We start from the raw sequence: 24,788 nt of genomic DNA on the forward strand, positions 1-24,788 counted from the left end.
ACCCACCCATTCCCCTACATTTACCCCTTTACCTAACACTAGGGGCAATTTAGCTTGGCCAATTCACCTGACCTGCACATCTTTGGACTGCGGGAGGAAACCGGAGCACCCAGAGGAAACCCACGCAGACCGTCAGTCGCCTGAGTTGAATTGAACCCGGGTTTCTAGCGCTGTGAGGCAGTAGTGCTAACCACTGTACCACCGTGCTGCCGTGCTACAAAGGCTATGAGCCCTGGCAACATTCTGGCAATAGTACTGAAGACTTGTGCTCGAGAACTTGCCACTCACCTACCCAGCTCTTCCAGTACAGTTACAACGTGGGCAATTTTCCATATTGTCGGATGAATGCCAAAGTATGTCCTATATATAAAAAAGCAGGACAAATCAAACCTGGCCAATTATCCCCATATCAGTCTTCTACCGTAAAGTGATGGAAGGTGTCATCAGCAGTGCTATCAAACACCACCTGCTTAGTGACACCCAGCTTGAGTTCCACTAGAGCCACTCTGCTCCTGACCTCATAATAGCTTTGGTTCAAGCATGGACAAAATGGCTGAATTCCACAGGTGAGGTGAGAGTGACAGCCCTTGACATCAAGGCTGCGTTTGACTGAGGGTGGTATCAAGGAACCCTAGTAAAACTATATTCAGTGGATATCAGGGAGCAAACACTTGCTAGCTGGAATCATACCTGGCACATAGGAAGATGTTATAGTTTTTGGAGATCAGTCATTCAAATCCAGGACATTTCTGCAGGAATTCCTCATTGCAATATCCTGTGCTTCTTCAGCTGTTTCATCAATGACCTCTGTTCATCATAAGATCAGAAGTGGGGATGTTCATGGATGATTATGCAATACTGTTCACAACTCCTCAGACAATGAAGCAGTCCATGTTCAAATGCAACAAGATCTGGACAATATCTAGGCTTGTATTGACCAGTGACAAGTAAGATTTGCATCGCACAACTGCCAGGCAATGACCATCTCTAATAATAAACCACTGCCCCTTGATATTCAGGTGATGTTAGCATCTCTGAGTTCCCCACTCGCAACATCCTGGGGGCTGCCGTTGACCAGAAAATCAATTAGACTTTCAACATAAAAACAGTGGCTAAAAGAGCAGGTCAAAGGCTAGGAATACTGTGGTGGGTAACTCCCCATCTGCCTCCCTAAAGCCTGTCCATCATCTACAAGGCACAGGTCAGAGGTGTGAAGGAATACTGTCCACTTGCCTGGGTGAATGCAGCTCCAACAAAGCTTAAGAAGCTTGACACCATCCAGGACAAAGCAGCCCGTTTTGATTTGCGCCACAACCGTTCCCTCTACCACTGAAGCTCTGTACCGGCAGTGTGTACAATCTACAAGATATACTAACAAAATTCACCAAAGATCTTTAGACAGCGCCTTCCAAACCCACTTCCAAATGGAAAGACAACAGCAGCATATACATGACTGTGCCAGGACCTGCAAATTCCTCTCCAAGCCACTCTGCATCCTCACTGAGAAATATTGATGTCCATTCATTGTCACTGGGTCAAAATCCTAGAATTCTCTTCCTAAGGCCATTATGGGTCAACCGACTTGGACTGCAGGGGTTCAAGAAGGCAGCTCACTACCATCACCTCAAGGGCAACAAGGGACATGCTATCAATTTTGGCTCAGACAGTGACGCCCACATCCCGTGGATAAATAAAATAAAATTACCCTGAGGTCTATACTTCAGATTATATTTAAAAACACAGACTAAGACCAGGAGTTGGCCAAGTAACTTGTTCTACTGCCAAATTATTGCTCCGACATTTTTTCTTACAAGCCATTATTGCTGTTAATCTCTGACTTTTCTTCGTCACTGTCCTTTATTCCACACAGTGGACTGTATCTGTGACCTTTTGGGGCTGCATGACCAGATTCTTGACAATGTGAATATTTTTTCTCCCTTTCACCTACAGTTTAATTATTCACGTGCCTTGTGCAAAAGCCAAAGTCCAGCAACTTGTGACTCCCCCAACATTATGAAACTTCCACAGTTGGCAGATTTCTGATTTGCTTCATAAACACTTTGTAGTTTTTGTGTTTGCAAAGTTCACTCTTAACTAATAACTAAAAATGTTGATGGAAACATAGGAGAAACCTCGCAGGTCTGGCAAAACTTCTGAAGAAGAATCATATCAGACTCAAAACTGTAACTCTGTTTCTGTCTCCACTGCTGCCAGACTACTGCGTTTCTCCTGCACTTTGTGTTTCAGATTTTTAGCATCGCAATATCCTGCTTTTACTTTGAGGAAAAAATGCAGATTTTGTTGGCTAGTTTTGAACAGGACGTTACTGCTAAAATGATATTCTACAGTAAACTCTCCTCTTTGGAATAGATTAGATTACTTAGTGTAGAAACAGGCCCTTCGGCCCAACAAGTCCACACCAACCCTCTGAAGAGCAACCCACCCAGACCCATTCCTCTACACCTAACATTACAGGCAATTTAGCATGGCCAATTCACCTGACCTGCACATTTTTGGACTGTGGGAGGAAACCAGAGTACCCGGAGGAAACCCACGCAGACACTGGGAGAACATGCAAACTCTACACTGACAGTGGGGTACCGCAGGGATCCGTGCTGGGACCGCAGCTTTTTACAATATATGTAAATGATATAGAAGATGGTATCAGCAATAACATTAGCAAATTTGCTGATGATACAAAGCTGGGTGGTAGGGTGAAATGTGATGAGGATGTTAGGAGATTACAGGGTGACCTGGACAAGTTAGGTGAGTGGGCAGATGCATGGCAGATGCAGTTTAATGTGGATAAATGTCTGGTTATCCACTTTGGTGGCAAGAACAGGAAGGCAGATTACTACCTCCAATGGTATCAAATTAGGTAAAGGGGCTGTTCAGAGAGATCTGGGTGTTCTTGTCCACCAGTCAATGAAGGCAAGCATGCAGGTACAGCAGGTCGTGAAGAAGGCTAATAGCATGCTGGCCTTCATAACAAGAGGAATTGAGTATAGAAGCAAAAAGGTGCTTCTGCAACTGTACAGGGCCCTGGTGAGACCACACCTGGAGTACTGTGTACAATTCTGGTCTCCAAATTTGAGGAAAGACATTCTGGCTATTGAGGGAGTGCAGCGTAGGTTCACGAGGTCAATTCCTGGAATGGCAGGATTGCCTTACACAGAAAGACTGAAGCGACTGGGCTTGTATACCCTTGAGTTTAGAAGACTGAGAGGGGGATCTGATTGAAACGTATAGGATTATGAAAGGATTGGACACTCTGGCAGGAGGAAACATATTTCCGCTGATGGGGGAGTGCCGAACCAGAGGACACAACTTAAAAATACGGGGTAGACCATTTAGGACAGAGATGAGGAGAAACTTCTTCACCCAGAGAGTGGTGGCTGTGTGGAATGCTCTGCCCCAGAGGGCAGTGGAGGCCCAGTCTCTGGATTCATTTAAGAAAGAATTGGATAGAACTCTTAAAGATAGTGGAGTCAAGGGTTATGGAGATAAGGCTGGAACAGGATACTGATTGGGAATGATCAGCCATGATCATATTGAATGGCGGTGTAGGCTCGAAGGGCTGAATGGCCTACTCCTGTATCTATTGTCTATTGCCTGAGGCAGGAATTGAACCCGGGTCTCTGATGCTGTGAGGCAGCAGTGCTAGCTACCATGTCGCCCAATGTAAATAAGTGTGAAGTCATCCACTTTGATTGGGGTAACAGTAAAAATAATTATTACTTGAATGGTTAAAAAGTTGCAGCATGCTGCTGTGCAGAGGGATTTGGGCGTCCTTGAGCATGAATCACAGAAGGTTGATCTGCAGATACAACAAGTATTTAAGGCGGCAAATGGAATTTTGTCCTTCATTGCTAAAGGGATTGAGTTTAAAAGCAGAGATGTGATGTTGTAGCTGGACAAGGTGCTGGTGAGGCCACACCTAGAGTACTATGTGCAGTTTTGGTCTCTTTTTCTTGAAAAAGAATGTACATTAAAGGAGGTGCAGAGTATGTTCATTTAGGTTGATTCTGGAGTCGACGGGGTTAGCTTATGAGGAGAGACTGATTACGTTGGGATGATATTCATTGGAATTCAGAAGAATTAGGGGGTATCTTATAGAAACATCTCAAATTATGAAGGGAGTAGATAAGGTAGAAGTAGAGAGGATGTTTCCACTGGTAGGTGAAGCTAGGACAAGAGGGCATAACCTCAAGATTAGAGGGAGCAGATTTAGGGCTGAATTGAGAAGGAACTTCTTCACCCAGTGGGCTGCAAATCTATGGAATTCCTTGCCCAGTGAAGTAGTTGACGCTACTTCAGTAAACGTCTTTAAGGGAGTTTTTATTTGAACAATAAACGAAATTAAGGATCCAGTGAGAGGGTGGGTAAGTGGATCTAAGTCCACGCAAAGATCAGCCATGATCTTATTGAGTCGCGGAGCTTGAAGGGCCGAATGGCCTACTCCTGCTCCTAGTTCTTCTGTTCTTAAACCATTGGGCTTTCTGGGTCCAGTTCTTCTGTGAGTTAACTTCCTGAACAGAACTTAATAGCTAATAGCATTTAGCCTGCCAAGGCTGTTAGTGAACATAGTGGTATATGGTAACATTAAAAGAAGTTGCTAACTGGTAAAGGGTAAGGTGGCCATAATCCTACCAGATCACATAGCTGCATTCTCCTTCGAGAGAGAGAGAGAGAGACCACTGGTAGTGGTTTAACCGAAGGGTCACCCTGCCTCAAGTGAGGGGAGGTTGAGAAGGAAAGTTGTCCTTGGTAACTTCAGCTGCTGTGGGAATTGAACTCATGCTGTTGGCATCACTCTGCATCACAAACTAACCATCAAGCCAACTGAGCTAACCGACTCCCTGTTTTGGCACAAAGGAGTGAAAATCACTCTTGTCAACAATTGGATGAATACTTATTATTAGGTACCACTGCCTGCTATTTGTATAACCTGCTATCCAAAAGAAATACTCAGTTGTTAATTGAACCAGGCTGGCTGAGATGCCAGGTTGCAGTCATATCATCCAGTTCAGTGGCTTGTACATTGGGCATGGTGATGGATAAAAGTAAATATGAGGTCATAGTAAAAACCTCCAGGGGAGTGAGCCATGAAGCAATAATAACCCTGGCACTAAGAACAGGGAGAACCATAAATCAATAGCTCAGTGATTTTCTGGATGCCTCAATTCTGTATATTTCAGGGACCTTGGTCTTCTGCCTGAGGTAAATCTGCTGGTTGCACCTCATTGTTACCACATTGGCGGTTGTGCACCTGCTCGAGTTATGCAGTATGCTGATTGTGTGTTTTGCCCTAGGCCTTTGCAGTTTGAACTGCAATATTAATTTGCCTGCTTTGCATTTCTCCAGCCCACCCTCCCCAGGCAATGTGTGTCTGTTAACCTTCCAATCTGATATTAGGAGAATGTAATAGTTGCAACTTACAACAGACTCCAATTGTTGTACATGATGCTTCTTTTTTTTTGTTTCTCTTTCCTGCTTTTTCTGTCTCTTTGCCCTTCTCTGTCTCTTTCCTCTCTTCCCCTTCAACTCACCTGTTTCTCCCTCTTCATCTCGGGATCTGTCTGGAATTTTGCCACCATAGACTTTTTATATTCTGTTTGCCATCTCCCTATCTTCGTCGATGGTAAAGTCTTCTTGATGCATGTTATGATTATTGGGAGAGGAAATTCTTGAATGGTAAAGATGTAATAAGGAAGTCCAAATCTGCTGCCATTTTAATTCCCTGTGCTGGTGCCTGCTGTGTTTACTTTATGTTTATGAGCACTGACATTTCATTGGAGCATGAAGGAACACAGCTGTTCCTTGTCTCAAAGCACAATGCAACGCTGTGGTCCCTACCGTGCCTGCAAAATCAGTCAAATGTGCCCTCGAGTGACAAAATTGATGTGTGTCTGATGTTTGAGCTGGGCTCTAACCTCACAAATAGGGTGCATGTGTTCATTATGATACCACATTAGCAATGTAAAAATAACACGCTATACAAACTGGGTGCCACTGCTATTGTTTGATTTCAAATTGTGTATAATTTAGCTGCATGCTGCAATTGAAAGGACTTTGTGCTTTGAAGCCCTTAACATTGCGAAACGTTTAATGCATCTAAGATGTAACAACTGAAAATTGCTACTTTGTGATTATCCCACTGATAATTCCTTCATGCTTAATAACCATAAACCTTTGAAACTGGCTGAGCAAGTTGTGAAAGCTGTTAGTTCTTTTAATTCTTTCATGGGATGCGGGCATTGTTGGCAGAACCTGCATTTGTTGCCCATCCTCTATTTGTCCTTGAGTATGTGGTGAGGTGCATAGGATCCTTCATTTTAGAAGCAGAAGTAAACAGTACAAATACAAGGAAGTTTTTTCTTTTTCTTTATAAATAGTTGATATGGCCTCAGAAGTATTGTGTCCATTTCTGGGCAGCACAAAATTGGGAAAATACCATGGGAGTCTTTACCCAAATCAGACAAGCAATGTGGATCATCAGTTATATGGAGCGATTACACATTTGGAATTGCTTGTCTTTTAAGGGCAAAAGGTCATTGTGAACATGTCCATTAAATCTCCCAGTGATGAGCGGTTTCAGTGGAGTAAGAGAGAAGAAGCTTGTGTTGGCAGGTGAGTCAGTAACCATGGTGAGATGAGAATTCTTTAATTCTGCAGTGTATGATCTGCAAGGCACTGTCTGAAAGTGAGGGTGAAACCGGTTCAGAAATAACTTTTAAAAGGAACTGGTTGCATACTAAAAGGTGAAAAATTGCAGGACTTTGAGGAAAGAATGGGGCAGTGGAACTAATTGGATAACTCTCCTTTTAGGCTTATTATTTAATATCAAGGCCTATAATGCTACGATTGAGATGGGAAGAGCACACAGTTTATCTCTAGCCCCCCTGCTCCACAGGTCACAATGTCAATTCAATTGGTTTACTCCGTTCCTGATATAGTCAGGCACATCTACTCTCTTCGTTAGGCACAGAATATTCAGATCCTTTTGACCAGGCTTCTTTTGATTAAACACATTTTTGTTTTATTATAAAACAAAACTTATTCCACAAAGAAAGAGATTGCATTTTCATGTGAAAATACAGTATACGCACCTCATAATTGGGTGAATGTGTTCCTTGCAATACCACATCAGCAATGTAAAAATAACACTGTACAAACTGGGTGCTGTGACTACAGGATAAGGCCTCCGTTATTGTTTAATTTCAGATTGTATAATTTAGCTGTATGCTGCAATCGCATGTTAAAGGGGAAAATTAATTTATCTCTGCAGAGATTTACTTTGGGGACGAAACACTTTTGACCATTAATGATTAATTCTTGAAGGAAACCAAAAAGACATTATGTTGAATGTTCCAATAGCTATCAGTCTGGTGCTCTGCCATATGTGGGCACGACACTAGACGTGTAGTTATCTCTAGGTGAATGTCCCCAAAACAATATAAAGAAATCCTCCAGGCACTCTTCGACAGGACAGTCAGGTTTCATGATTGATTCACAATAAGGCTGCACCAGAAAGGTAGAGTTGAGCTGAGCAATCTGTTGTTCAGACCTTTTTTTAAAAAAGTACACTTGTGGGACGTGGACATCGCTGGCTGAGCCATCATTTATTGCATGTTCTTGGTCACCCTGGGGAAGGTGGTGGTGAGCTGTCTTTTTGAACCACTCTAGCCCATCTACTGTGGATAGATTCACAATGCTGTAAGAGAGGGAATTACTAGATGTTGACCCAATGACACTGGGGGAAAAAAAAGCTTGTGTATTACTACGTCTCTATGGTGAGTGGCTTGGAGAGGAACTTGCAGGTGGTGGTATTCCATGTATTTCTTGCCCATATCCTTTTAGATGGAAGTGGCCCTCGATAGGAAGGTTTTGCCTGAGGGTCTCTGATGAATTTCTGTGTGTATCATGTAGATAGTACACGCTGCTGCTGCTACGCATTAATGGTGGAAAGAATGCACGTTCCCCAAACTGAAAATGTCCACTGTCCAAAAAACACCAGAATAGCCATTAAAACCCAGTGAGGTGATCTCCAGCATTTAGCTGGAGCCATGTGATTTCCTGGAACTGCCCTTTTAAATAGTGTCCCAACGTGTCCTTTCATTGATCTTTTCAAAATGAAGCTGGGGTATCTTCCACCCAATTTGAAATGAATCACCTTTTCCCTGCAATCTTTCAAAACTTAAGTCTTCAAAAAATTACAACACAGATTCTATTGTTACCAGTACAGTTAACATACTGTTATTAAATTGTATATTTCAGGCACACTTGCCATTTGCTGTAGTTGGAAGCACAGAGGAAATAAAGATTGGGAACAAAATGATGAAGGCGCGCCAGTACCCATGGGGCACTGTGCAGGGTAAGCTGGTTTTATGGTATGCGGCCGGATTATGGCCAGCAACTAATACGTCTCTACAATGTTGCTCAAGTTTGATCAATTGCTTTAGTCTTTTTGCTATTAGCCTGTAATAAATATTGTTAGCTTTCCTAAAATGTCCAGCACAATACAGTGCAATCAAAATCCCCATTCAAAACCAAGAACCGTGTGAGCCCTCCTTCCCATTCTATTGTTTGTCTTCCCTATCTGTGATAAAAGAAGAGCATTTTCTGATTTCTGGCTCTAAAACTACTGTTTTTTATAACAGATACTGGGAAGTTATTACACAAGATCCTGCCATATGCAGAACTTTTACTTCCAGATCCACCCACATCATCTTTGTTAACGTTATGAACGTTATTTTACTGGTTATTTCTCCAGCTGCACTAAGATTCATGTAGTGCCTCTGAGTGTTGTTTGTATTCTGAATGCGAGATTAAAAGATTTTGGTGGTGTTCTCTCATGAGTGCCCTAAATGGGTCACAGAGGATTCCAACCCCTCCGCAATGCTTGGCATGCTGTCCTGGCAAAGTCTTTATTTGTTCACTAATCAGTGTAAGTAACTGCTGAGTAAGCTGACCTCAATCTGGCTGTAAAAGTACTGCAATTGTCCTCTTGTGTTCAGGCTAATTGTCCAGCATTTCTGCTCCAGATGGTTATCTGCAGCTCTTGTTGAAAGCACCGCCTGAGAATATTGAATAAGTGCACGGCCAGGCTGTACTGACTTCCCACTCACACTCTGTAGGCTTGCTCGTGAAAAGTGAACGCTTGGTTTAGATTCTGCAAAGGCACCCACTGTCCAAATCTTGTCAAAGAGGCTGGGACTTTTTTTTGAAAAAGGAGGAGACTTTGAGGGAGAATGGATGGACATTAGCTTTTCAGTGTGTTCGATGGTGGCCTGTTCTCATTGGGTTGCACACTGGTTTCCAAAAGAAATCAGAACACCCCATAAGAACTAGGAGCAGGCAGAGACAATTCAGTCCTTTGAGTCTGCTTTTTTTGATACAATGATACAAGGCTCAACTCCACTTTCTTGCCCATTCTCCATAATCCTTCAACCCATTACTCATCAAAAATCTCTCCCCTTCCTCAAGTTTACTCAACATCCCAGCTGACACCATACTCTAGGGTATTGAATTCCACAACTCTTTCACAACTCTTTTGAGAGAAGTAATTTCTTTACATATATTTTAAATCTGCTCTGCCTCATCCTAAATCTGTGTACTCTCATTCTACGTTGACCCACAAGAGAAAACATCATTTCCGCATCTGCTTTGTCACTCCCCTTTTAGCATCTTATGTACCTCAATTAGATCTCATCTCGTTCACCTAAACTGCTCAACCTCTCTTCATAAGACAAGCCTCCTCTGAACTGCTTGCAGTGCATTTACATCCTTCCCTTAGTGGATGTAGTGGCCTAATGGTAATATCGCTAGACTGTTAATCCAGAGATCCAGGTAATGTTCTGTGGACCTGGGTTTGAATCCCACCACGGCAGATGATGGAATTTGAATTCAATAAAAATATGGAATTAAGAGTTTAAATGGTGACAGTGAAACCATTGCTGATTGTCAGGAAAAACCCATCTGGTTAACCGGTGTCCTTTTGAGGGGAGGAAGGTACCATCCTTAACTGGTCTGGTCTACATGTGACTCCAGATCCACTGCAATGTGCCCTTTGGGTAATGAGGGATGGGCAGTAAATGCTAGCCTGTCCAACATTGCCCTCACCCTGTGAATGTATAAGCAAAAAATAAAGGGATCAAATTGTAGGCAGTACTGATGGTGTGGTCTCTCTAATGCCTTGTACAGTTGCAGCAATATGTCCCTACTTTTATATTCTCTTTCTTTAGCAATAAATGCCAGAATTCCATTTGTCTTCCTCCTTTGCCTGCTGTACCTGTTTGTTAGTTTCCTGATGGGGAGAGCATGTGAAAGTGATACAAGAACCTCTTTTAAATATCGCCATTGACATGAGTTGACATATGCCACCCATTAGTAAGTGTCATCTGAGCAGGGTTTCAAGCCTGCTTTTCCAATAAGTCAGTCAGTTGTTCCGCTTCTGGTGGTTTTTGCTTTGATTTTAGTTCCCCTTTTTCTTTGTTCGCCCTGCATATGACTTCAACGAGAAGTGCAGGCCTTAGGGTGTGGTTATGGTTGAGTGACATTGCAAAGGTACCATCTGAGGCACACCCCACTTCAGCCCAGTTGCAGTCCACGCTGTCCAGTGAACATGAGGTACTACAGTAATGCAGTTACCTGAATTAATCGGCATGTGACACTACTTGGTTGCTGCTTTGGGATCGCTCCATGGGAAATTGTATCTAATGTTTGTTTCTTTTTAACAATTTAATGTGTTCTGTCTTGGTTTTGTTTTCTGTGAAATTCTGAAACCCTAAATCACATTGCAGTGGAAAATGAAAACCATTGCGACTTTGTAAAACTACGAGAGATGCTAATCCGAGTCAATATGGAAGATCTTCGAGAACAGACGCACACTCGTCACTATGAGCTGTACCGACGCTGCAAGCTGGAGGAGATGGGATTCAAGGACACGGATCCTGATAATAAACCCTTCAGGTAGAGTACGCAGCCATGAATCATAGAATCCTGACTGTGCGGAAGCAGACCATTCAACCCATTGAGTTCACACCAACCCTCCAAAAGCATCCCACCCAGACCCACACCCCCATTCCCAGAACCCTGTATTTCACATGCCTAATCCACCTAGCCTGCACATCCCTCGACACAGTGAGAACATTAGTGTGGCCAATCCACCTAACCTGCACATCTTTGGACGGTGGAAGGAAACCAGAGAAAACTCTCTCAGACATGGGAAGAAAGGCAACTGTTTGTGTGCAGTTTGCACAGACGGTGAAATTGAGCCTGGGTCCCTGGCGCTGTGAGGCAGCATTGCTAACCACTGGATGACTCTGTTACCTTTCATAGAATCCCTGCAGTGTGGAAGCAGGCCATTTGGCTCAAAGGGTCCAGACCAACCCTCCAAAGAGCCACCTCCTTAACCTATCCCTGTCACCCTGCATTTAATTGGGGTATTTGTAATATCACCCACACCAATGAGACTACATGCAGTCTCCCATGTACTACTTCAGTGAAAGTAATTGATTTGATTGCTAGAAATTGAAATAGTTTTCAAGAATTTTGTTTACTGGCTGTGGATATCCCTGGTAAGGCCAGCACCTGATGCCATTATTGGTAGTCCTGGTGAAGGTGGTGATGAGTTACCACTTGAATCACTGCAGTCTTTGGGTTGTTGGACACTTGGTGCTGTTAGGAAGGAAGTTCCAGTGTTTTCTTCTCATGGCAATGAAAACGTGTAGTTCAAAGTCAGAATGTTGTGAGGCTTGCAAGGGAACTTGTTCTTCTCCCCATCCATGTGCAGGGGTAAAGCTGGCGTTTCGACAGCATTAGTTGAGCTCTGCAAACTGTCAGAGTCTGTTAAGTCATAATCTCCCTTTGCAGCTTGCAGGAAACATATGAGGCAAAGAGAAATGAGTTTCTCGGGGAGCTGCAGAAGAAGGAAGAAGAGATGAGACAGATGTTTGTCATGAGAGTGAAGGAGAAGGAGTCCGAACTGAAGGAAGCGGAGAAAGAGGTAAAGTTCCTTAGTCCTCTAAGACTCCTCACCTCCTCCCCGAAGCACGCAGCAATATCATCATCGTAGGAACACATTAGAGGAATCCGTGTTTCAATTCACTTGTTGCTATGTGAAGTATTTTGCACCATCCATGTTCTCAGGGCGCCCCCACGTGCTTAGAGCCAGTTAATTACTTTTTGAGATGCAGCCACTTCTGATGATGTTTCATCCTTCTCTATCTGTGTGTGTCTCTTTTCCCCACCCCCACCGTAGCTGCATGATAAATTTGATCGTTTAAAGAAGCTTCATCAGGATGAAAAGAAGAAGCTAGAAGACAAGAAAAAGAGCCTGGATGATGAAATTAATGCCTTTAAACAGAGAAAGACTGCAGCTGAATTGCTTCAGTCACAGGCCCAGCAGTCAGGGAGCCAACAGACACTGAAACGAGAGAAGGAGCGGAAAAAGTAAGCATACTTTATTTGTTTTATTTTTCCTTTTAAAATTTCATTTTCTACATTTTATCCCTCACCAGTTTTGATGACCAAAATACAGTCACCGCAACTCCTTTTTATTTTCAACATCTTCAGTAGGTAGCCAAACATTATGAATCGATTCTTGTGTCTCGACTTGAAATGTAGTGTCAAATTGTGTGGTACTGACGTGTACCGTTACCCTTTGGTGGATGAAATTGTCTATATCCCTTATGCATTTAAATTCGCAGCTCGATATCTATTCACGTGCACAGCAAGACCAACCAGTTGCATGACATTGCTATTACGCACGAATAGGAATACTGTTTGCACAATTATCTTGTTCTAAACATTTTGCATAGTTTTAATCCAGATAGCATACTTTTTAGAGCCCAAAGTGGAACCCTGATAATTATTAGGTAAGTTTTTTTTTTGTTTTCTTAGCTGTTAGTTAGTGGAGCCAGTTCACCACCTGGTCAGCACAGTTTATGGGATGGGTGGGGAAAGGCAGGAGCTGGGGCTGGGGTGATGTGACATGGCATGTACTATACTTAATACATTTTACTCGTTTAAAGTTCAACCCTTTTAAAGCAAAGCCAACTTCACAAGAGGTGCTAGATGTTTGGGAATGTCCTATCTGGTTGCTGGTCACTGTATTCTCCTGAACCCCCCTCCTTATTTTTAGACTGTCATCAAGCTCTCTTTCACCTTGCTGAGAGACAGTAGATCCTACCACATCTACCCTGTCAGCACCCTGTCTCGCAAATCTTGCATGTTTCAATAAGCTCACCTCTCATTCTTCTGAATTCCAATTAGTTCAGGCCCTCTTAGTCCAATCTTTCCACTAAGATGATCCCTTCATCCAAGGAATCATCCAACTCCACCTTCCAATGTCAGTGCTGTATAACCCTCAATGAGTCATAGACCAAGAAAAAAATGCACCTTGTGATCCTTTTTTAGTTCACCTGTATTCTCCCTCTGAAACATCATTTATTTAGTCCCTATGCTTTTTGACACTCTATTCAATTCATTCTTACCTATTAGTTTCTCTCTTCCCATTCCCTCACTGCTTTCATCATACTTTCCTGGTCCTCTCCTGGCCTCTCCCTTTGTAGTGCTGTGCACACACTGAACTTGTCCCAGTTGCTTTCCTGCACTTGGGTACTTCATGACTTAATGGTGTCAGCAGGTCCTCCTAATACCGCTGCTGGTAAGAGTCAGCTAGCTGGTTTAGACAGGCACAACTTAAATGTATATGTTGACAGAATCATATGATAGTACAGCAGAGAAGGAGCCATCTCTTTTGAAGTGTGACTGGCCTAGTTAGCTGTGCTTTCATACTGTTTCCCCACGTCCTTGCAATTTATCGCAATTCCCTTTGAAACCTATCATTGAATCTGTATCCACTGCCATATTAGGCAGTGCAATCCAAATCCTAATTGCTCATTCCATAAGAAAAGTTTTTTTTTCTCATGCCACTTGATATTTTGTCGATCTGTTCTCTGGTTATCCACTCCTCCGTTTATGGAGCATCTCTTTTTTTTTTCTTTATGTACTGTATCTAAATCCTTCATAATTTTAAACATCTGTCAAATCCACTGTTGGCTTTCTCTGGGCCAAGGAGAGCAGCAGAAGCTGCTCCAGGCTAACCATGCAATTGTAGTTCCTCATTACCGGAATCACTCTGGTACTTTTGTTCTGCATTGTCTCCAAAGTCTTCACATTCTTCCGGCATTGGACACAACGTTCCTGCTGTGTCTCAACTAGTGTTTCATAAATGTTTCTCATCGCTTCCTCCCATATATTTTATTAATTACATTGTTAACCTGCCTCCTTCAAAGATTTGTGCACAGGTGCCTTTTGGGACCTTCTCTTGCATTCTTTTAAAGTTCTCCTATTTTTACAGTGAATGCAGAAAATGCAATAATTTGAAATTGGTCACAAAATGCTTTGCCATGTAATTTTTCTATTCCCTTAAGCAAAATAGTCCCTTTGAGGATTGTGAAAATCTGAGTTGTATTTGTGGAATTAATTGCAAGTTTCATTGAAGACAGTACAACCTGTTGTTCAGAACACATACCATCCCACATCCCACCAAAAAAAGGGCTATTTCGTATGAACAAAGTTTTAAGTGAGCTGTTTTAGGAGGATATGTTTTGATATCTTTGAAAGCAACTCATGCTTTCCCTGTGCCTGAACTCCATTCATTGCTGACCAAGCAAATGTACCATTAGCTGTAGTACCAGACCCCCCCCCCCCCAACTGATACCTGACCTGTGCAGTGTAGAGGTATAGAATGGTAAATTCACTGAGAAAAATCAATTTCTTAGCTTTCACACAAGGCTACTGAGTACAATTGCAGCAAAACATCATTTTATGATCTGTAGGAATAGTATTTTCGTGAAGCACAACATTTGGATAGTAAACTGTCCAGTATCTGCACAGCTAAATTATTCATTTCATTGGGGTGCAGTTTTTTATCACTATGTACAGTGCATTGTTTGACTGCTAATTTTCTGAAAAGGTTGCCATGTGACTGTGTCCTTTGATTTGTCAGTTGGCTTTAATTTGGTCTAGCTTTGCTTTGGTGCAGCTTGTTTTGCTTTGGGCAAGAAGGAGTGCAGACACAAACTCTCCTTCAGCCATTTAATTTGAGGAGGAGAGCTGCTTGGTTAGAATACTAATGGAATCCCATCTGCTTAATTGTGGGGAAAAAAGACCTGGTGTTCAGCATGTCTGTTATTCTTGGTTTCCCATGTGTTTTGTTTCTAAGCTACCATTCAAATGGGAGTCCAGGAACAAAGTGGCATTGTAGAATTATTCTTGATGTATTAAATGGAAACGTTGGGAAAATCTCTTGATCAGTTATTCTGGGAAATCTGCGCATAAATGTTTGCTGCAATCTATATCTAAGCAGCAGCTTTAACGAACAAAGAAAGGAATGAGACATCATTTCAGTTCTAATTTTGATTCAGGTGCAAAGAGTTCCTTTATAAGAACCTGTAGCAAAAGTGTATACACTTTCAGAAAATTATGAAGAATGCTTCATATAATAATTATGCTACACTAGTGTTAGTGAGCCAAGTTGAAGCTTCTGTGCTTCCACTAAGTGTTACCCTATTAAACACATCCTGCGGTTGGTAGGTATGGTGATGAGGTATTTTAGGATCACTGGGTTCTGGTCACTCTTTTTTGAGCAAGGCAAATTTGGGTACAAACCTAAAGAGTTAAAAACAGCAAGCAAGTGTTGTGTATACACTTTTATCATTGTATCTGTTCATCCACATTAGCTTTTGCATGTGTACTGTTTTACAGTTAACGTGTTCACTGCATGCTGCATGAGACTCTGGTTGTCTGGTAAGCTTGATTGGTTACTAACCTCAACCACAGCAGTGGAATCAGTTATCACACACTGTTTACTGTGCATTTCATTGTAGTTATTTAGTGATAATTTGGGTACATTGGTAACAGATGTAACACCAATAACTTCTTATAGATGATTCTGACTTTAATGAGGATGACTAATTTCAGACCCCTCACTGTGTATCCTAGCCTATTGGCATTGTTCTGGTATAGTTTTTAAACAAAAAGTATTATACTGAGAGATCAGTTTAGGAAGTGATACAAACCCTGTTGATTAATATTGCAGCCAAGGTTGGTATTGGATATGGTGGTAATTAATTTCTCCATGTTTTCTGCATATATTGCAATCAAAAGTATTGCATGCAACTTTGAAAAAAGAAATTGCTCTGATGTAGCACTAACATGTGAGCTTAACAGCCAGTGAAATAGTTGAAATGTGATCATTGCTGTAATGTTCAGAAGTGTAGCAAGCAATGTTTGCATAGTAAGTCTCCACAGATTACAGTCATAGATAATTTGACCAAAAAAATCTGTTTTCATTACTGTTTGTTGGAGCGATAAATAATTGCTGGGAGGAACTCACTCCCTCTTCTTAGTATCTTTTAAGGGTCCTCCTATTTGATATCTTGTCTAAAGGATATATTCCTTCAGTGCTGATATCCAGGAATCAGACTCAAAACTTGATGCTCTGATTTTTTTTTTAAGGAGTGAACTACCAACTTTGTCAAGGCTGACACTCGTTGTTCTGCTCCCAATTAACCATAAGTCTGCATTCAAACCCATTTCTGTGGCAGCATTTGATTATAATTAAGCGTTAATACTTTAGAGTTTTCGACTGTTTTGTGAAACCTGGGCAGTGTGGTGGCTGAGTAGCTAGCAATGCCATTTTTCAGCACCAGAGACCTGGGTACAATTCTGGCCTTGGGCAACTGTCTGTGTGGAGTTTGCACGTTCTCCCCATGTCTGCATGGGTTTCCTCCCACAGTCCAAAGATATGCAGCTTAGGTGGATTGGCCATGGGAAATTGCCCATAGTGTTCTGGGATGTATTGGTTAGGTGGATTAGCCATGGGAAATGCACAGTTAATGGGATAAAGTAGGGGTCTGGGTCTGAGTCTGGGCGGGTTGTTCCTCAAAGGGTTGGTGTGGACTCGAGCTGAATGTCCTCCTCTCACATTGTAGTGGTTCTATAATGTAAGGAAGCGCTCCACTGCTCTATTTCGGAGTTAAAATAACCAACATTTTTCAGTGTGGGAGTTCGTTATATTCCTCATGCTGACTTTTTGCATTGGTATGATGTTTGTTGTGGCTAGGCTTGGTCTTGCTGTTGCTGTTGCTGTTACTGTTATAAAGTCTCCGTTTAACAAGTCAACAGTTTTCTCTTTCACCAAGAAACTAATGGTTTGCTGGTTAGCTTTAGAACAAGAATCAAAATGCCACCAGTTTGAACATCTCTCTTCAGATTTCTAATTTTTTTCAAACACCCTGCCCCATTATAAAATTGTAACACTTGTTTGGCTTCAGAGTAACATTTGTGCCAGACAAGTGTCAGCCAACAGCTATCTCTCCTTGATCGACAATGCCATTACCATTGCTGTATTTCCCCCACTGTCAATATCCTGGGGGTTACCATTGATCAGAAATTGAACTGGTTTAGCCATATAAATACTCTGGTTGAGAGAGCAGGTCAGAGTCGAGGAACTCGCGTTCTGTCTGTCCAGTGCCTGTCTGCAAGTCAGAAGTGTGGTTGAATCCTCTTAATTTGCATGGATAAGGACAACCCAACAACACTGAAGCTCAACACCGTCCATGACACAGCAGCCCTCTTGATTGACACTCCAATCTGTCACCTCCAAAGTTCGCTTTTGCCACCAGTGGTGCACAGTAGCAGTAGTGTATGCCTATGCCATCCTCTAGATTCACTGCAGCAACTCACCGCAGTTCCTTAGACATCACCTTCTAAACCTATGACCTCTAGCGCCCAGAAGGGTAAGATCAACAGGTACATAGGAACACTACTGGCTGCAAGTTTTCATCCAAGCCCCATACCATCCTGATTTGTGACTATATCACTGTTCCTTCACTGTCACTGGGTTAATATTGTGGAATTCACTTCCTTACGGTACTCTGGGTGTGTCTACACTGCATGGGCTGCAACAATTCAAGAAGGCACCTTCTTGGGCAAATAGCCAGTGATGTCCACATCATGTGATCAAATAAAGAAAGAATACCTTTTTACACTACTACTGTTGAATAGATTTTCATTCTTCAGGTAGTAGTTATTTTAAGTGATTAGGCGTTAGGGTAGATTGTCCCTACCCATCTGGCCCATTCTAATATTCAATTGGCCATGCAATTCCATTTTCCTGACCTTGCTCATATCCCTGATACTCTTGTGTAATAATGAATCACTAGCAGACTTTCCTAGTTAGGCTGAAGAGAGTGGGGAAACGTTCTGTTTTTCTAGTACTCCAAGTGGAAAGCACATCATTTACTCCTGAATAACTTCATTCAAATTTTAAGATTGTGTCTCCTTGTTATTGACTTCTTCCATCAGTAAAGTGGTTTCTATGTATTTACTCTGCCAGCGCTGATCCAATCGCCTTTCAATTGCCTGTTCTTGTAGGAGAAAACAGATCTTTTACAGCCAGTCTGCACAATGTAGCCCATCAAAGTCCTGGTAATGTTCGGGTGAATTGTGCCTCTGTCAAAGATATTATACCTTTCCTGAGGTGCGGTTCCCAAAATTGAACCTGGACCTCCAGTTGGAGCCTGACCACGACCTTCTACAGATGAAGCATATATCACAAAGACTGGCACACACAGTGCAGCACCACCAAGGTTGTGTGTCCTGGTCAGTCAAATTGTTTGACTCTCCAATCTTCTAACTCTGGTGAGGTGAAGTTCCCTTTTAACCAGAATTAAAAATGGGGCAAGTTACAAAAATCAGTCAGACTTTATTTTTCTCCCCTGCACTTTTCACCCAAATTGATTTTGTTGCTTGAGCTGGGACAGCTGAAAAGATGATGTAGAAGTGCAAATAACCAAAAAGCTCTCTTAGTTCATCATTTTGTGAGCTCAGTTCCACTGCTGTGTGTATTTGAATGTTTGCTTTTTTTTTGTTAAAATACTCATTTTCATATTTAACATGTTCAACTGTACTCATTCATTATTTACTGTTAAAATCGTACTTGGCTGAACATTCATCTAGTTTAAAGTAACTCATGAAAAATTAATCCTACTTTTCTTTCATTTTCAGTTCAGGCTTCCTGTAGAATCCTTCCCTCCGCAAGTCGGGAATGAACTCCCTTTTGCTCCCAGTTGCATTCCACCGCTTAATCCCTTTCCTTTCCCGTCTTCTCCCCCTCTCCTCCCCTTTCCTGATTACCCATTTTCACCCCCACCCTTCCCTCTCCATGTAAACACGTGTACAAACATGATGCTGTGGCTGTGCTGAATGAAGGAATCCAGCAATAAATAGTATGGAACTGACAAAAGGACTCCCAGTTTACCACTTCAGTACTTGCATGGTACCACATGAGATGCTATATAAGCATCAGAGACTGTTTACATCTCAGTAATCACAACATTAGACCACGTGGTTTTTCAGGTGTATTAGAGTACTCAGGAAGTCATTTGCATGAAGTTGTCACCATTTATGTCTCATCACCTTTTATGCTGCTTGTGTTTGCTGCTCCTGTTTTAGGCTACTGAACCCTATCGAACAAGTTTTTAAAAATGTGACATTATAGGACTTGAGTTTCATTTCAGACATGTTACAAAATGCATGGTAACCTAAGGAGGAAAATAATACCATACAGAGCAAAATAAAGGATTTGCATTTATTTTAAAAATCCCAGAAGGAGAATCTGGAAGTTACGAGTTTGTAGGTCAAACATAAAGTGCAATAAATGGACGTTTTGAGGCTATATCAGTTACTATTAATGGCAACAGCAAAGATTTTTGTTATTTTTTTTCTCCAATTTTATAAAACCAGGTTTTTGTTAACTCTTGATACTTGTTTCAGTTATATAATATGAAGTTTGTGCGTGAGCAGTATATGGCACTGATGTGGAGTATTTTTGTCCAATTCTACTTGATCTTTTAAGATCAAAATGTTTAGATGTTGGAGGACTGTGTGTGTGTGTGCTTATTTTTAAAATTCAATTTTTATTGCACTTCTGTTATGAAGGGATTACTGATGTTGTGCAAGCTAATAGTTTGAGCTGACGTAGATTTTATTGACAAATAAATGTGAATTGAATCGTTTGGGTTTCGCAGGTTTGCCATTGATTTTTGTCTATATTTGTGCACTCTTTCTTTACAGTAACCCTTGGCTCTGCACAGAATGATTAGAGACCCTGAGTCATTATGGAACATGTTTTTCTTTGTTTTTCCCTCTTGTAAGCAGTGGCCAATATTAAATGGGGGCAGCTTCTGATACAGCTCACCGGCTGTGGCCTGTGCATTTTAAATACGAAGCCAGATTTGTGCTCTGCCTTTTGTGATCAACAAAAGCTTGTTTTGTATATTGTATTGCTCAAAATAAGATCTTTCTTTTAATAGAATTTAAATGATTAACATTGTACACCAAAAAAAATGCATGTGCTTTTTTTTTTGCCCATGTGACAGCCATTAAGTGCATTGCTTTTGGGTATTGTGTTTTTAAAACTAAATTGCACAATATTTATTTTGTAAATGTGGCGATGTTGAATATTTTGAGCATTGCTTTCAAACCTTGCTAAGGTGTTTTAATAGCGAGACATTGTATTTCCTCAGGTCAGCCATTCCAGTCTCATGGAATCTGTGATGGTTCTATATTGTTTCAAGACTCCATGAAAGAATGCCATGTACAATATTTTATACATTCTATTCTTAGTCGATTTGTGCAGGTCATGCATTGATTACTTTTTTTGTAACCGTTACTGAGATAGGGTTTTTGTTTTTTTTTGCTACTTTTTTCTTGCTCCACAGATTAATTCTGGATGTTTTACAATATCTTTAAGCTATTAAAAGCTGTTGCAACTCAGTCCTATGGTGTCTTTATTTATTTGAAAATGTGATCCTCGTAAGATGATTCCTCACTTTAAAAAGACCCTTTTCATGGCAATCAGAGAATCTGAGTTTTCATCTTTTTAAGTTTGTCACCTGTTTCCTTCCCCCCCCCCCCCCCCCCCACCCAATCTGCATATCCATTAATTTATTTTCCTGTTGAGATTTCTGTTCTGTATCCTATCCTCTGCACATGTCTGAAATATCTTCCAGTGTTGATGATCTATCTCATTGTGTTTTTCTCTCTAGCTTCTTTTAATGTGTCTTCACGGGCTGCTCTCTGGAGGAGGAGACTGCGACTTGTAGAAGAGTTAGGGACTCTTGTGCTGTGGCCGAGATCTGTTCTTTAACTGTGAAAACTAACACTGTACTCTTAAAAGGGCAATGTTCAGCTTGTGTGGGATTTTTTAAAACCCTTCACAGAGTCATTTTGTGTTTGCAAGTTATCTTATAAGTAAGACTAAAGGTTGTAAGAAGTTCTGTTTTTGAATTTTGCTTGTTTACGGATAAAGACTGCAATTTTTCCCTCCTGATTTAAATATTTTAAAACTTCTATTTTTAAGTGTTCTCCATTCTCAGAGTTCAGCAAACATGTACTATTGACCACTTGAGTATAGCTGTTTAGATTAATTTGACATTTTTATTGTCTACCTGAATCTTTGTTGTAAATTGATGCTGATGAGGGAGTGTTTTATTGGGCTGTTTTAATTTAACAGTCCAGTTCTAGTTTTTGAAAATACTTTCCCAGGCATCTTACTTTCGTTCATTGAAGGAGAAAGTAGGAATCTAAGTTCAGCTAATTGGACTTGTCAAAAGCATCTTTGCTGCTATCTTGTGCGTGGACCTGAATGGTGAGGAAAGCGTAATGGGCACATTCTGAAATTTTTGTATTGAAACAAATGTTTAAATAAAGGGCTGGGCTAAAGCCTCTGTAAATAGCTGTACCATGTGGTGTGATCCTGAGCCGTACAGTGCCAAAAGGTTCTGTGTCCAGTCCCTGGTCTGTGGTGAGTTGGTTGAAATATTGTTGGGGCATTGTGAGTAGACACTGAAACTTCAGCTTTGAAGGATAGACCATGACATTCAGTTCAGCGTCTTTTAATGGAGGGCTTTTGAGAATGCATGTGCGGATAGCTCTGGGTCTTATCTGCTTTGCTGAGAACTGGGCCAGCCCCAGCTTCCTGGGTGGAGTGGCTGATGGAGTTTGGCAGTTTGAGTATGTATGTATGTATGTGAGTATGATGTGCTGGAGGTGAATCCAGTCACAAGTTATCTCCTTAAGTAGTAAGTACTGGTGAGAAACAGGCAAGGTTTATCGGGTAGAATATCTTCAGTGTAGCCACACTGCGGCCCTGTCCAGAATTCTGCACACAAGTCAGTGCGTTGTTCATATTTCAGTAAAAGGTTGTACAAAAGTACATCTTGTTCTATACCATTCTCTAATTAATTTAATTACTGATCAAAAGTTACGGTTATTTTTTTTCTCTATTATTCTGTGGACACCATCTGCATGCAATATGGAGTTGGATAGATCCTTGGGAAATTTTGTAGGGCTGGAGGGCAAAAGCAAGGAAATGGCATTAATTGAATGGCACTGGCAAAGGGCTGAACAGCCTCTCCTGCACTGTATCCTATGCAGGACTGAATGCTGATAGAGAAGTCAGTACAAATCAAAATCTAGTTTGATTTGTGAATACTAGGTAGCATAATATCTTTATTTTTGCCACGAATGGTTGGTTGACCAATGCCCAGCCGTGGTGTTTTACTGCTTAATTTTCATAACAGTGAATCTCCTTAAGATGAGCATGAAGCAAACTAATTTGCCAAGGGGTGGGGGAGATAGAAATACAAGAGTGCATTGGAGGGCTGAGATTGAGGATGTTTTCCTCTTGAAGTTCTGTGTTTACATTATCTGTGTACATCATTCTGTGCACACACAAATGTTTATGCATCTATAGTAGGTCCACCCCCAGTAACCACCGAGTAGATTATGAACGTTGGGATGTTTTTCTACATGTACTATATTTTATCTGAATTTCCCAAAAGGTAACTGTTTAAAAATGAAGCAAGGAATAAAGTATGTTTAGTATATAGTGGCATTTTTCCATAAACTTGCTACAGATTGTTGCTGTTATTGGTGTTTGTGACTTTACTGTGATTAAAGTTAGTGGCTGAAGGTCGAAATGCTGCAGAAGTTGGACTTTGCCTTGTTAACATTTCATATATTGCTGTCTTTAAAAATAACTCTTTGTCTTTCTTGCTGCCCTCTGTGTAAATATTGCACTTGTCTGAATTCCATTTGCTTTGAGCTGCTATTACCTATTTATTTATTTCTCTGCTTCTTGCCCTCACTTTAGTGAGGAACTGCCTGGGCAATGTATACCTCATGGCAAGATTTTATTTATAGGTCTTTCCTCGTTGACCCATTATACAATGTTTGTTTTTTTTAAACTTTGCTACCATTGCTGTAAATTTTCAATAAAAGATTGGGGAGAAAATATATTTCTTCTTTTATTTTACACTTGAATTTCCTACTTCAGAGTTTCTGGTCATGGATTTCTCGATGCAAATAAATATTCTTGAAATAAGCACAAGTGCAAAAATTTGACTCGCATTGTATACTGGCCATCTTCGTTCGTCAAATCATGAAGCTTGGACTACCTACATGACATAAACACAACTACTGTTAGTAAGGTTTTGTTTAAATGTTCCCTCAAATTTTATTAGCAATTTCAGACGAGCAACAAAGTGAGGAAAAATTTACTTTTGTTTCGTGGTTAACTAACAAAGGGTGTCACGTTTCCTGGAACACATTGCTGCTGCACTTAAAGGGGAAGATATTCATTTATATTGCACCTTTTATGACCTTAGACCAACCCAAAGCACTTATCAGTCAAGGAGGCTGTTGTAAGGTAGGTCATTAAGTGTCTGAACATTGGCAAGATCAGTTCGAAATTTTAACGGCTCCCAAAATATCAAATCAAACCTTAACCCTAACTCCAGAACCTTTTATGAGAATAAAATATGTTGTACCAAACCTTTGAAAACTGGGCCACCTGATGTCGAAGGCAGAAACTGCTATTACAAGGTGACCTTTTGCGAGAGCTCTTGGATTCTGTGTATGTTATAGAATCATCGAGCCAGAGAGCATAGAAACAAACCCTTCCGTCCAACGAGTCCAATGCCAATCATAACCCCAAACTAAAATAGGTCCACCTGCCTGCACTTGGCCCATACCCTTCCAAACATTTCTTATTCACGTACATATCCAAATATCTCTTAAACATTGTAACAGTATGTGCATCCACCACATCCTCTGGTGGAACTACTGTGTTTAAAAAAACAAAAAAATTGCCCCTCTTGCCTTTTAAACCTTTTCCCTCTCACCTTAGATTAGATTCTGTACAGTGCGGAAACAGGCCCTTTGGCCCAACCAGTCCACACTGACCCTCCAAAGAATAACCCACCCCAACCCATTTCCCTCTGAATAATGCACCCATGGGCAATTTAGCATGGCCAATTCACCTGACCTGCACATCTTTGAACTGTTGGAGGAAAAGGAGCACCTGGAGGAAACCCACTCAGACACTGGGAGAATGTGCTGAAATTCCCCACCCTAAGGAAAAGTCACCTGCCATTCATCTTATCTATACTCCTCATGATTTTATAAACCTCTATAAGGTCACCTTCAATCTCTTGTGTTCCAGTGAAAAAAAATCCCTGCCTATACAGCATCTCCTCATAACTCAAACCCTTCATTCCTGGCAACATCCTGGTAAATCTCTTCTGAACTCTCTAGCTTAATAATATCCTTTCCATAACAGTGACCACAAGTGGACACACTACTCCATAAGAGGCCTCACCAATGTCCTGTACAATGTCAACATAATATCCCAGCTCCTATACTCCGTTTTG

General features: G+C 41.2%; 1 protein-coding gene across 3 annotated transcripts in view; it reads left to right on the forward strand.

The window, feature by feature from the left end:
* Positions 1-23,373, forward strand: part of LOC140496045 (septin-6) — an 83,582-nt gene extending 60,209 nt beyond the window's left edge. The window contains exons 6-10 of one of the 3 annotated variants that reach the window (XM_072595516.1): positions 8,278-8,374; positions 10,803-10,971; positions 11,875-12,007; positions 12,263-12,453; positions 21,123-23,373. In XM_072595516.1, the coding sequence (XP_072451617.1) occupies positions 8,278-8,374; positions 10,803-10,971; positions 11,875-12,007; positions 12,263-12,453; positions 21,123-21,132 (600 nt within the window). In that variant the 3' untranslated portion in view covers positions 21,133-23,373. Of the gene's footprint in view, positions 1-8,277; positions 8,375-10,802; positions 10,972-11,874; positions 12,008-12,262; positions 12,454-19,080; positions 20,851-21,122 lie in introns of those variants that run through there. The other 2 variants (XM_072595514.1, XM_072595513.1) reach the window with 2 other exon arrangements.
* Positions 23,374-24,788: the final 1,415 nt, after the last annotated feature.

Source organism: Chiloscyllium punctatum, chromosome 25 (assembly GCF_047496795.1).
Source record: "Chiloscyllium punctatum isolate Juve2018m chromosome 25, sChiPun1.3, whole genome shotgun sequence".
In the NCBI taxonomy this organism is placed as follows: Eukaryota; Metazoa; Chordata; class Chondrichthyes; order Orectolobiformes; family Hemiscylliidae; genus Chiloscyllium; species Chiloscyllium punctatum.